General features: G+C 46.3%; 1 protein-coding gene across 1 annotated transcript in view; it reads left to right on the top strand.

Annotated features, from left to right (window-relative positions):
* The window catches only part of GRK7 (G protein-coupled receptor kinase 7), a 58046-nt gene that overhangs the window by 21241 nt on the left and 24085 nt on the right, over positions 1–12720 (top strand). The window contains exon 2 of the mRNA XM_063442277.1: positions 5223–5660. Coding sequence (XP_063298347.1) covers positions 5223–5660 — 438 coding nt within the window. The remainder of the gene's footprint in view (positions 1–5222; positions 5661–12720) is intronic.

Here is a 12720-nt window from a genome sequence, read left to right as displayed (position 1 = left end):
CATATGCTTAACCTGACGTAATCTAGAAGCAACTTTTACTTCCTTGATATACAGATTTCCGTCATTGACCTTCAACTTCTAATTTCATCCATCTAAGCCTTCTCCTATTTGAATTTAGTTACCCTGTTTCAAACTCCAAGTTCTCAAATAGGTTCCCTCTGCCCATACACATTTAAAAGCAACCCCCTGACATTTAATATTTGATGGCCACAATTTATACAAGTAGCCAGGCATCGGATTAGAGACTGGGTCATATATTAAGTACATTTATACACTACTGCACCCAAGGCTTAATCCTGGTATAAACAGGAGTTTATAGGACCCTGATCTTTATTGTTTATCCCCTCCAAACATAGCTGATGGTATGGGGGGATAACCGAGGAGATCTCTTTGTGGATATTCGGTCCATTCGGTCACTTAGATTTATTCAAACTGAAGAGCGTAAACTTGCACAGAAAAAATGGTAGTTAGGTAATGGAAGTTAAAACATAACTTTTAATTTAATCCAATAAAAAAACTGTGTCTGAAACACTCAGAAGCAAAGGTAAGAACGGGCCTGCAAAAGGAAACCAAAAATAATTAGAAAAGAAATAAGGTATATACAAGGGAAATGATTATGAAATACTGAAGTCACGGGCTACATAGATCTAAATTCATTAGGCAAACCCAGCATAAAAAGCACAGTTACTTTGTCTCAGTGTGCATAAAGATTAATTAGGTATAATTTATTCTTAGCATGTCACACATTACACAAGAGTGAAAACATTTAACCATCAAAATGGCTGTGATTGGCTTGTCATGTACTGGCCGTGCTGGCTGTTTTTGTGGTTTTTGGTAATTGGCAGTTTTTACGGGAAGTGTGGCACTTAGTATAAAAAGGTTAAATAGGTTCTATCCTATACATCTAAAAGTCTTTTTGCCAAAATGACCCACAGATAATATTCTGAGCTTATCAAACAGAACACTTTTTATTTTCATCTGAGCGGCGAGTTTTTGAATGGTCTTCATTTTGAACGCAGTACTTATCAGTTTTTGCCATCAGGAAGTTCATAAATATCATCTAATCCATGACTTATTGAGTCATATCATCTTTACAGCCACTGTGTATTAGTTTTAACAAAACAATAACCAGCTAAAGGCCAGAACTTAGGTAAAGGTGTCTATATAATGTCATTGACCCTTACGGGGTTAAGAATATACAATAGTTTTTGGATGGTGAGAAAATTGTTATTTTTTTTTCAATTCTCTTGTATTAACATGTTGTTACTCTTGTAATATATTTGTTTTCTGTTATAATCTTGTTCTTTAAGTGGTAGCTAAATTTGGAATGCATAAATCTGAGTTCTCTATGCCACATTGGTACATTTGCTTATCTATCTGAGTTGTGTGTGGAAGGCCACACTATAGGGTCTATTAACTAGATAGTGAATTGTGGTGAATTCGTAAAGTAGAAAGAATTAGGATAAAATAGCCAGGATACAAAAAGAGCTGAATTGAAGAATTTTTCCTGACCTATTTTGGCATTGTTCATGCAATTTTAATTTTGGTTATTTTTTAAAGACAATAAAATTCCATTAAAAAATCATTAATTCTTTCACTATTGTAGAGATTTTTTTTTTTTAATTCTTTATTTTTGAGTGCAGGTAGATTGGTACATACACGCCACTAATGCCACAAAAGCAATTACCAGCCATTCTTTTTTTTTTTTTTTTTTATTATAATTCTTTATTTTTTCTGTGCATGTTGTTACAGAGCATCGACATACGCCACAATAGCGTGTTCATAGATGTATTCAAGTTATACAGTGGCGTGATGAGCTGCACATTTTTATAAAGTTATAACAATAACAAGCTTGGCTACGCAATGAAGTCGTTTGAGCAAGGTGAAATAATCAACGCTTAACAGTGCTAGGTTAGGTACATTAGTTATGCTGCCACAATAGTGATATGGTATTATGATCAATACTATAAAGGTAAAAGGCGTGTGTGATATGTGTGCTGCTTGCGCTGTACTTTTGTAGGCTGTTGTGTCGTGAGAGGCAAAGTATTGTAACTACAATGTGTGGTGATTACGCTACACAAGCTAAATGTAAATACTGACTGGTAATACTGACTTTTTTATCGTAAGTAACTAAACATAAAATTATGCTTTGCCGTTAATTAGCTGGGCAAACAACCTTCAAGAGCATTGTGCAGTGTGTCCTGCGTTACCATGGGGGTATAGTCCACATGTGGCCTGTGTTATATTTCTGCGTCTGGGTATTCCGCTGTCATGAGAATGCAGATCAGTCCAGGCTAAGATTACCCCTGTGAGGCAGTATTGTAGGCTTTTCAGCCTATACCCAGTGCTGGTAAGTCCTGTGCTTTGTGTCTACTGGACTCGTCTTTCCTGCCACAGGGCCCAGTGTCTCCTCCTCGGGGGTTCTGCTCCGGTAGTTTCCCCCATGTGGTGCAGTCGTGCGGTCGCTTGCGGTGTTGCCTGGTAAAGGGAGGTGCATGTCGAGTTTCGCTTATCGCCGGGGTTTTGGTCAGGTTGGGTATTTTTCCTGGCGTCACTTGGTTCGTAGCCCCAGTGTTTCTTGTGTGCTGTTGGGTTCGTGTGCACGGGGGGTTTGGTGCCACATCCCGCCTCGAGGCCCGGCGGTATCGGTTATGCCGGACGGCCATCTTGGAGGCTCGGGGTACCTGCATATAGTAGCTGCGCCTCGCTGCAGGACGTATCCATGAGGCCACCGTTAATTCAGCTTGGCGGTGAGTTACTCCCCGGCTGTGTAAAGCCTCCCTGAGGCCTGTGCAGAGCCAATCAAAGGTTTCCAGTGAGGACCTGTGTGTCTTGAGGCTGGTGCTCCGCATTTCAGGCATAGGCTGGGTGGCCATTTTGGACAGGCTGTGTGGGTTTGTTGCCCCGCTTTGCTCCACCTCCATCTTGCTCGTTTTTCCAGCAGGTCTGTTCGCCCTGTGGGGACCGGGATGTCCCCCACCGGTCCAGAGGGGGGGGGTGCGCTGGGGTGAGATCGCATGTGAGCTTTTGCGTCGAGGGGAGCGGCCGTCTCCCCTCCGCTTTAGCTCCAGGAGGTCGCATTTAGATCTCTGCGGTCCCGGTTCTGATGGGTCCCGGGGTGGTATCGTTAGGTTCAGTGGGGCACCCCCGACGGCAGTGATGCACCCTCGGGTGAGTATTAGCTTGACCGCCGTTTTTTTCACCCCGTTGTCTGACTGCCCGGGCCGGAGCTCGTGTCAGTTGCGGCTGCACGGCTCAGCGGTCAGGCTCCGCCCCCATTACCAGCCATTCTTGGTTAACAGAGAGATGGCATTGAGTGAGACTGCAGATTTTTATATTAAGTAAGCTTTTTTTTTTTCTCTCAAAAATGTTATTGAGAGAAAAAAGATAATTGAAGAAATAAAATGATAATACAAACATATAATAACATCAGCCCCACAATTCTAAGGACCGTTACATGTCTATGAATCTATAGCAGGGGTGTACACCTTTGGATTTGCTGGCAGAGCCGACTAGCTGAAATGTTGCAATTTAAGAGGGGTATGTCTAGTGTTAAGGAGGTTATTGCAAGTCATCCTGGCTAGAAATGAGCCCTGTACCTGTCTAAGTAGACGGTTAGTTACACGTTATTTCTCGCGGTTTTTCCCTTTTTAAAAAAAAAAAAAAAAACATAAAAAATGAGCCTAAGTGTCGCTATGTGACAAAGGGGTGTCCTGGTGTGTGTCAGACTAACGATGGGGTCGGAAGCGTAAAGTATAGGCTACAACATATGTGTGACATAATCTAATGTAACCTCATATAGTCAGGAGGTCATTTCTGGCAGAGGGCTCTCCAAGGGGGTCAGTGTCCCGGTTTCAAGTGGTGGCTGCCTTCGCGGCTCAAATGGGACCGTGCCAGCCGGGTCCCAGGTGTGCGTTGTGGTCTTTGTTCCCGGCCTCCTGTTTATGAGAGCATACTGTGGGAGGCCTAGAGTCTCCAGGATGGCCTTAGCTTCTACTATGTCTTGGACCGGGTATGTGGTGTTGCCTTGTAGGACCGCCAGGACGTGAGGTCCTTTCCATCTGTAGCGAATGTCTCTTTTGCGAAGGAGTGTCGTGAAGGGCTGCAGGGTTTTGTGCCATGCCAGAGTGCTCCCCGACAAGTCCGCATAGAAGGTGAGGGCTGAGTTTTCAAAGTTATATGGAGCTTTCCCCTTGAGCGTTCCCATTATCGTAGCTTTGTCATGTTCCGTTTGGAGGCGCACTATCAGATCACGTGGGGCCATGGCAGGTGCTTTTGTTGGTTTCGGGATCCGAAACATGCGCTCGATTACCACCGCTTTCGCCTGCTTGGGGGTCAGTATCGTTGCTAGAAGCCTCCTCACGAAGTGTGGTAGTTCTGCATCAGGTACTGTATCTGCAACCCCTCTTATCTTGAGATTGTTGCTGCGCCTAAAGTCTTCCAGTGCAGCAAACCGCCGTTCAGTGGCTAGTTGCTGTTGCTGGAGCGTTGCAATTTCGTTGTGTAGGTGGGTGACTTGTTCCTTTACGTTATGTGAGTCGCTTTCCAGGATTCCCATGCGACCGGTCAGGCCTTGCAGGTCCTTGCGGAATGTTGCCATGTCCGCTAGGAGGTCTTTCCGTAGCCCTGCCAGCAATTCCTGCATGTCGGCCTTAGTGACCGGTGCTGAGTCCGGTTTGGGGGTTGTTGGTGCTGGTTTCGGGTTCAGTTCCCGCGGTGTAGGCAGGTGGAGGTCTCCCGGCTCCAGAGTTTGGTCGTCGGAGAAGTCTGAGCTCTCTCCCATGTAAGCGGCCATTTTGGGTAGCGAGTCTCCACGTGCCTGCCGCCATAGGTCGCCTATACTCATGCCCTGTTTCGGCTTGTCCGGCCTTTGTTTTTTCTACCCATATTATTGTCCGGAGCCTGGGGGTCCAGGGGGGTCTAATTGCTTGGGATCGGTGTCGCTAAAAGCTTGGTTATTAGGCCTTTGTGAACGGAGCTCGGCAGGCTTGCGACCGTTCAGTTCTATAGCTTGGCTCCGCCCCCGATTGTAGAGATTTTAAATAGTTCAGATTAAATTATGCTTAAATGTTTTTTTGATGTGTACATAGCTTACATACTTTCATCCAAATTGTCTTCCAGTGACTGTAGACAAGCAAGCAATATGCACAAAACAATAACACACAAAAAAAAACACAGTTTAAATTGAGTCAATTCTAACATATTTGCTATTTGTGTCTCAGGTTTGTGCTATTCAGGTGAAGAACACGGGTCAGATGTATGCTTGCAAGAAGCTGGATAAGAAACGTTTGAAGAAGAAAAATGGTGAGAAAATGGCCCTGCTCGAAAAGGAGATTCTGGAGAAAGTTCATAGTCCCTTTGTCGTGTCCCTGGCCTACGCGTATGAGACTAAGAGCCACCTGTGCCTAGTGATGAGCCTCATGAATGGAGGGGACCTCAAGTTTCACATTTACAATGTGGGAGAAAAGGGCTTGGAGATGAAGCGGGTCATCTTTTACTCTGCCCAGATCTGCTGTGGAATTCTTCATCTTCACTCCCTGAAAATTCTCTACCGGGACATGAAACCAGAAAATGTCCTTCTAGATGACGATGGCAATTGTCGTTTATCTGACTTGGGACTTGCTGTTAAAGTCAAGGAAGGAAATCCTATTAACCATAAGGTAAGTACTGTGCTGATATACAATGGTGAGGTTTTTGAGAGCAGAAGCGAAGAGGGGTCTGAGCTATTGCTCATTGTATGATAAGAACACATCTTAATTCCTCGGGATTTGGCCTTCGCTAAAGACCTTATGTGGCTATTTAATTTTAAAAGCAGATGGTAAGGAGATTTCCCAATTAACTCTTTCAGAGCTACTTAACCATTAGTTTACATAATGCATGTGATTAAGATGTTTGAGACTTTGTGTATGTATACAAATTAACCTTCTGTGCACTTTGTATGAAGCAAGTTCACAGAATGTAAAATGTCGCATGTGAAATAAATTTGTATAAATACAACAGTTTATGCTAAACCAATTCTGAACTCAAAGGACTGCTCTGTGACTTTACACTAATTGGTAAATCCTAGGTTAAGAGGACATCATTTCATGAGACACTCTTGATGCTCTTTATAATCAGTGCAACAGTAATTATTATTATTGGATATTTTTTTTTTTTTTTAAAGAGCAATCGGATTATGTAGTACCGTATAGTAGTATTACTGGAATACAAGATGAAGTTTAACATGCATTACATAAAGGTTAACATAACATACATAGAGAGCCGTGCTTATAAAAGAATACAGTCTAGAACAAGGTAGGCTAATAGAGACAGAACATGAGGGGGTTCTATGGGGACCTCCATAGGCACTCGGTCTGATTGTTGTAACTTGGTGTGGTTCTTTTCTGCTCAGTCTGTACTCTAGAACGTTGCGTGACTGTAGTCAGTGCTTTGAAAAGAGGAGTGAAGACACGACTAAGGTATTCCCTTGCATAGACAGATAACAAGTCTGGTAGTTTGGCTTCTCGGGTTTTAAATACAGTGTTTTCTGAGTCTTACCCAGCAAACATATATTTGGGCATTTTCAGTCAATGAGTATCCATTAAGAATAAGAATACTATACTAACATCTCTGTCCCTATGGATCAAAATGATTTCAAAGCTCAGGTAGGTGGTTTGAGAGGGGTGACTGAATGTATCACCTGAAGGCTTTATTATTTGATTAATTATTATTTTCTCAAGTACAAAAGTAATGAGTACACAAGCTGATTTCTAGACACATTTAGTGGAGCCCTGTATCACACTCATATATTAGAGACATTCTAAGCTGTAAATGTGGAACACCAAGGTAGGAAAGATGAGATGGACATTGGATTTGGTTCAGAAGGACTGTCATTCCATGCTTAAGGACAACCTCTTGGGAGATGTAGCATAGTACCATTTACAGAAAGGCCAAAAAGGATGGTCAAGACTATTGTGTTCCCTGGGATTAAATCTGCATCCAGTAGAAAGTACAGTTTTAGCTCAAGGGTAGTAGTTATTCTCTCCCTCCCCCCACCCATCCACGGTTGCTGAAAGGGATGAAAACCCCTTCAGTGACTTACCTGAGACCCCCTCCTCCTCTTCATTACGTCAGCCGGCGGGGAAGATTGATCCCACCCGCCGACTGAGGAGACCTAATGCGCATGCACCCAGACTACTCCAATGGGCAGAATGGTCTGGGTGCCTGTAGTGTCCCTTTAAGAAATGTGGATTTTTTATCACAGTATTTTGCGCTTAAAAAGACCTTTATCTGTGACTAAACGTTGCAGATATATATTTACCATCTCCACATGCTTTTATAAACTTTAACTTTCAAACTTATGAATTCCATCTTTACAAACAGGGTAAGGCAAATCGAAAACCACTGACAACGGGTTCAAGGGATTATTGGCTATAGTTCACGAGGCACATGGAATCCATCCAACAGATGACAAAAATGAATCAATAAATTGAAGAATCTAATATGTCAAGCAGCTTGGGCTTCCAGCATTTGTGTGGCGCTTGAGTTTCTATACATTAATCTGGCCCCACCTGGTGGCTTACCAATAAACAAAACACTTGATTTCTCTGGAGCTCCTGAGTCAACATATGATCTAATGTAGCAAATAAACCACTTTGTTCATTTTCCATAGTCTCTGTATATCATCATCAGCCCAAGCCAAAATACACAATGTAAGTAACATAGAAACATAGAATGTGACGGCAGATAAGAACCATTCGGCCCATCTAGTCTGCCCAATTTTCTAAATACTTTCATTAGTCCCTGGCCTTATCGTATAGTTAGGATAGCCTTATGCCTATCCCACGCATGCTTAAACTCATTTACTGTGTTAACCTTGACCACTTCAGCTAGAAGGCTATTCCGTGCATCCACTACCCTCTCAGTAAAGTAATACCTCCTGATATTATTTTTAAACCTTTGCCCCTCTAATTTAAGACTATGTCCTCTTGTTTTGGTAGTTTTTCTTATTTTAAATATAGTTTCCTCCTTTACTGTGTTGATTCCCTTTATGTATTTAAATGTTTCTATCGTATCCCCCATGTCTCGTCTTTCCTCCAAGCTATACATGTTAAGATCCTTTAACCTTTCCTTGTAAGTTTTATCCTGCAATCCATGAACCAGTTTAGTAGCCCTTCTCTGAACTCTCTCTAAAGTATCAATATCCTTCTGGAGATACAGTCTCCAGTACTGCGTACAATACTCCAAGTGAGGTCTCACCAGTGTTCTTTTCAATGGCATGAGCACTTCCCTCTTTCTACTGCTAATACCTCTCCCTATACAACCAAGCATTCTGCTAGCATTTCCTGCTGCTCTATTACATTGTCTGCCTACCTCTAAGTCATCTGAAATAATCACCCCTAAATCTCTTTCCTCAGATGTTGAGGTTAGGACTCTATCAAATATTCTGTACTCTGTCCTTGGGTTTTTACGTCCAAGATGCATTATCTTGAACTTATGCACATTAAATGTCAGTTGCCACAGCTCTGACCAGTTTTCTAGTTTACCTAAAGCATTTGCCATTTGGCTTATCCCTCCTGCAACATCAACCCTGTTACATATCTTAGTATCATCAACAAAAAGACAAACCTTACCATCAAGACCTTCTGCAATATCACTAATAAAAACATTAAAGAGAATGGGTCCAAGTACAGATTCCTGAGGTACCCCACTGGTCACAAGACCATGCTTTGAATATACTCCATTGACTACAACCCTCTGTTGCCTGTCACTCAGCCACTGCCTTACCCATTCAACAATATTGGAATCCAAACTTAAATATTGCAGTTTATTGATAAGCCTACTATTTGCAAAAGTGTCAGAAGCCTTACTGAAATCTAGGTAAGCAATGTCTACTGCAACACCCTGATCTATTATTTTAGTTACCCAATCAAAGAAATCAATAAGATTGGTTTGGCATGATCTCCCTGAAATAAACCCATGTTGTCTTAGATATTGAAATCCATGTGATTTGAGGGCGTGGCCTGGAAGCCGTCGGAGATGGCCGCTTAACTTCGGAGCTCCGACCCGCGCAGCATTGTAAGCAGCACTAAACGCCGCAATACTCTCCCGATGGGGCGCACCAAACGGGCAGACACCCACCAGACCCCCAGGAGACCGCTGAACAGCCCGCACGCCGGTTCCCTGGACGGCTACCTGCAAACACCGAGCAGCCAGCCACGCGGCGCACAAGGCCCCAAAATGGCCGACGGCCAGTGCTCACCGCCGGAGACGGAACCCCATGCGCTATCCCTAGCGGACATAAGAGCCGATATCAGGGCCCTTACTGCAACCATGAAGGACGACCTCAAAAGTACCTCGGACACGCTCCATGAGGCAATTAGAGCGGAGGTCGCCATCTTAGGAAACGAATTGGCAGCGCAAGGTAACCGCATTCAAGCCCTGGAGGCCTCAGAACAGGCAATGTCTAGCCGCATAGAAGCAAATAACCTAGCCATTACCCGACAGGGGACTATCCTTCTGCACCTTAGAAGACAAGCTGAAGATCTGGATAACAGAGGGCGCAGATCTAATATAAGAGTACGCAACCTCCCTGAATCCAACGGAGAGGAAGACGTAGAGGCTATACTCACTGCCCTCTTCAAAGGTATATTAGGCCCGGATGCACCGCAACATATCCTATTCGACAGAGCTCACAGGGCCACAAGACCGAGGAACATTGACAATTCTCCCAGAGACATTATTTGCTGCCTGCGTGAATTCAAAATAAAAGAACTGATAATGTCCAAGGCCCGCTCCAAACAGTCCTGGCCGTTTCAAGGCTCAGAAGTGGCCCTCTACCAGGACCTGTCACCCCTCACTCTTGAGGCCCGCAGGGCACTCCGGCCGGTAACCCAACTTCTGAGGAGCCGCAACATCCCCTATAAATGGGGCTTCCCCTTTAGCTTACTGGCCCGCCATGATAACGAATGGTTCCCGATCCGGTGGCCTGAGGAAGTGCCGATATTCCTAAGGCGACTAGGCCTGCCGCCTACGGAGGTAGAAGACTGGATCCTGAGGCCGACAGAACCACGCCCTGGCCCGATGGCACAAAGACTTGCACGACGCCGCAGAGAGGAATCGCCGCACAGACCGCCGGCGCACCGGCCACGCAACCCGGCCCAGCAGGCTGACTAACGAATTGGCACTGAAGTGGACGACCTGGCGTCTCCCCCGGCTGGTAGGAAAGGGGCATCCTTGCGACTGAGAACGTGACAGCTAAGTACATTTATGTTATTACACTGACAAGTATTGACTTTGACCCGAGACTATTGACTTTACTCGCTTAAACCACACGCTACAGATGCTGACATGGACTGACTCCCTGCGGACTGTTGCCACCCACCCGACGACATCTCCCTCACCTGAAGTGGTCAGGGGCACTTACGCACCACCGAGACATTGACAGTTTGGCACTATTGAATGGAAGGGGAGGGATCCTAGACGCTTCTTGGGAGGGGGGGAGAAAGTTGGGGAATGGGACCTTGCCGCTTAATACTGTAGTGACACTGCACCCGGATCACCGCCAAACTGGGGGTACAACCCGAAGCTACTCCAGGCTCTACTGGAGGACTGAGAATGTGGGGGGGGGGATCGGGGTAATGTTGAATGTTGACAGGGAAAACTGCTTGAGGCGGGTGGGAGAGGGTGGGAGAGGACGAAAATGTGTAATGATGGGAAAGATGGTTGTATAACACGGGGCCCACTGAGCACTGTACTTAGCACAGGAAAGTCTAGGGATCACTAGATAAGACAGGTACCATATATGGAGAGTTGAAACCCAGTGAAACCCCGGACACACATCCCTGACTTAGCTTAAACGCCTCAACCACCCAACTCTTAACGCGGACTACCCCACACTTCAGACCGCACTCGCACTGCAGAGACAGGCACCCAGGAATCACGCCCATTGTCACTGACCGACGCCTAGAAGACGCACCCCACCACCATGACGACGATGAACTGTAACGACCTGCGCTTAACCTACAACTAACCTGACTGACTCTGACTTGCCCGATGCCACCTGAGAGCTGACTGGTTATGAGACTCTGCAGAGCCTGGACCACCGGACGGGGGAGACTCTACTAACGCAATTTTAGATAGTGCTGACCCAGACCCAAAGGGAGAGTACATAACCGCTAGTAACACCAGCAACAAAGTGCACACGAAACGCTATATTTTCAGCGGAACAGGTAATCCACCTGAGACTTCCAGACACACCCGCAAACCACTTCGACTTGGCGTAGGCCACGACCCGAACCAAGCCCGTGTAAACCAGAACCACTGAGGGGGCCACAGCCGCGGCTACTCCGGTACATACCGTGTAGTGGTACGGCTCTGGACACCCACCCAGTTACACGGGACCACATCCTATACAGAAGGGTCCACCAACACCTACTACATAAGTTGGTATACACACACACACAGACACACCCTACATAACTGCCACACACACACCCCCACCACCACACACGACTAATCACCCACACACACTCCAGGGGACAACCAAACACAGGTAGACACACAAGCGCCTACAGAGACACACCCGCAGACGTTTTACGACTGTGACGCTGTGTCACGAGGGACCTCATACCCATAGCGCTCTAACTCTTCGCTGGACGCCCGGGGGGTGCTCACCTGGCCCCCCGCCCCCCCCCTCCTGCCTCTCTCTCCCCCCTCTGTGCTCTCCCTCCTTCCCCTTGCTCCCGTTCTTTCTCCCTGCCGCCCTACGGCGACTGATCCGGCAGGCCCCGGCCCCGCTCCCGCACACAAGAGGGGGAGACCCCTGGCTGGAGTCACGGAGTGGACCGCTTACAGCTGACCAACGAGTGGGACACGACAATGGCCTACTCTCCGGCACCCCTGATCATTACGACGCAGAACTGCAGGGGCCTCAACACCCCTGAAAAGAGATCACACCTCTTGAGAACCCTCAAGAGACAACACGTTTCGTTTGCTCTCCTGCAGGAGACTCACCTGAGGGTGGAGGCAAACTCGCTGCTCAAGAACCGACACTACCCACTAAACTTCTATAGCAATCACCCCACAATGCGAAAAACGGGGACAGCTATCCTGATCGCAGCTAACCTCCAGTTCGTGCCCACAGACCATCTGTCGGATGGCGATGGCAGATACGTCTTCGTTAAAGGACTCCTGGCGGGTAGGACGTATACAGTAGCGAACATATACACCCCGAACTCGGGACAAGCCAGCTTCCTCCGCAGGACACTGAGAAAGTTAGCCAACTTCACGGAAGGAGTGCTGATAATGGGAGGCGACCTCAACGTCCCATTAGATCCTCTGGTCGATACATCCATAGGACGGAGTAGTGTCCCTGACTCAGCCCTGCAAACTATTCGAAGATCCCTCAGAGCGCTTCGCCTGACAGACGCGTGGAGGGCGCTCCATCCTACAGACCGGGACTATACCTATTACTCCACGCTACACCATAGGTATTCCCGGATCGACTACTTATGCGTACAACAGGAAGGACTCACATTCCTCCGAAAGGCTGACATCCTCTCGACCCCCTGGTCGGACCACAGTGAAGTGAGGATAGAACTGGAATCACCACTTTACCGCCCAGCTAGGATGACTTGGAGACTCAATGACACCTTACTCCAAGATGTACCGTTGAGAACGTTGATCGCGGATCACATTCGTCGATACTTCGAGGAGAACTCCACAGAGGATGTTTCAGAC

This window comes from Pelobates fuscus, chromosome 2 (assembly GCF_036172605.1).
Source record: "Pelobates fuscus isolate aPelFus1 chromosome 2, aPelFus1.pri, whole genome shotgun sequence".
Taxonomy (NCBI): Eukaryota; Metazoa; Chordata; class Amphibia; order Anura; family Pelobatidae; genus Pelobates; species Pelobates fuscus.
Note: the sequence above shows the minus strand (reverse complement) of the source record. Positions and strands in the feature narration are given on the sequence as shown.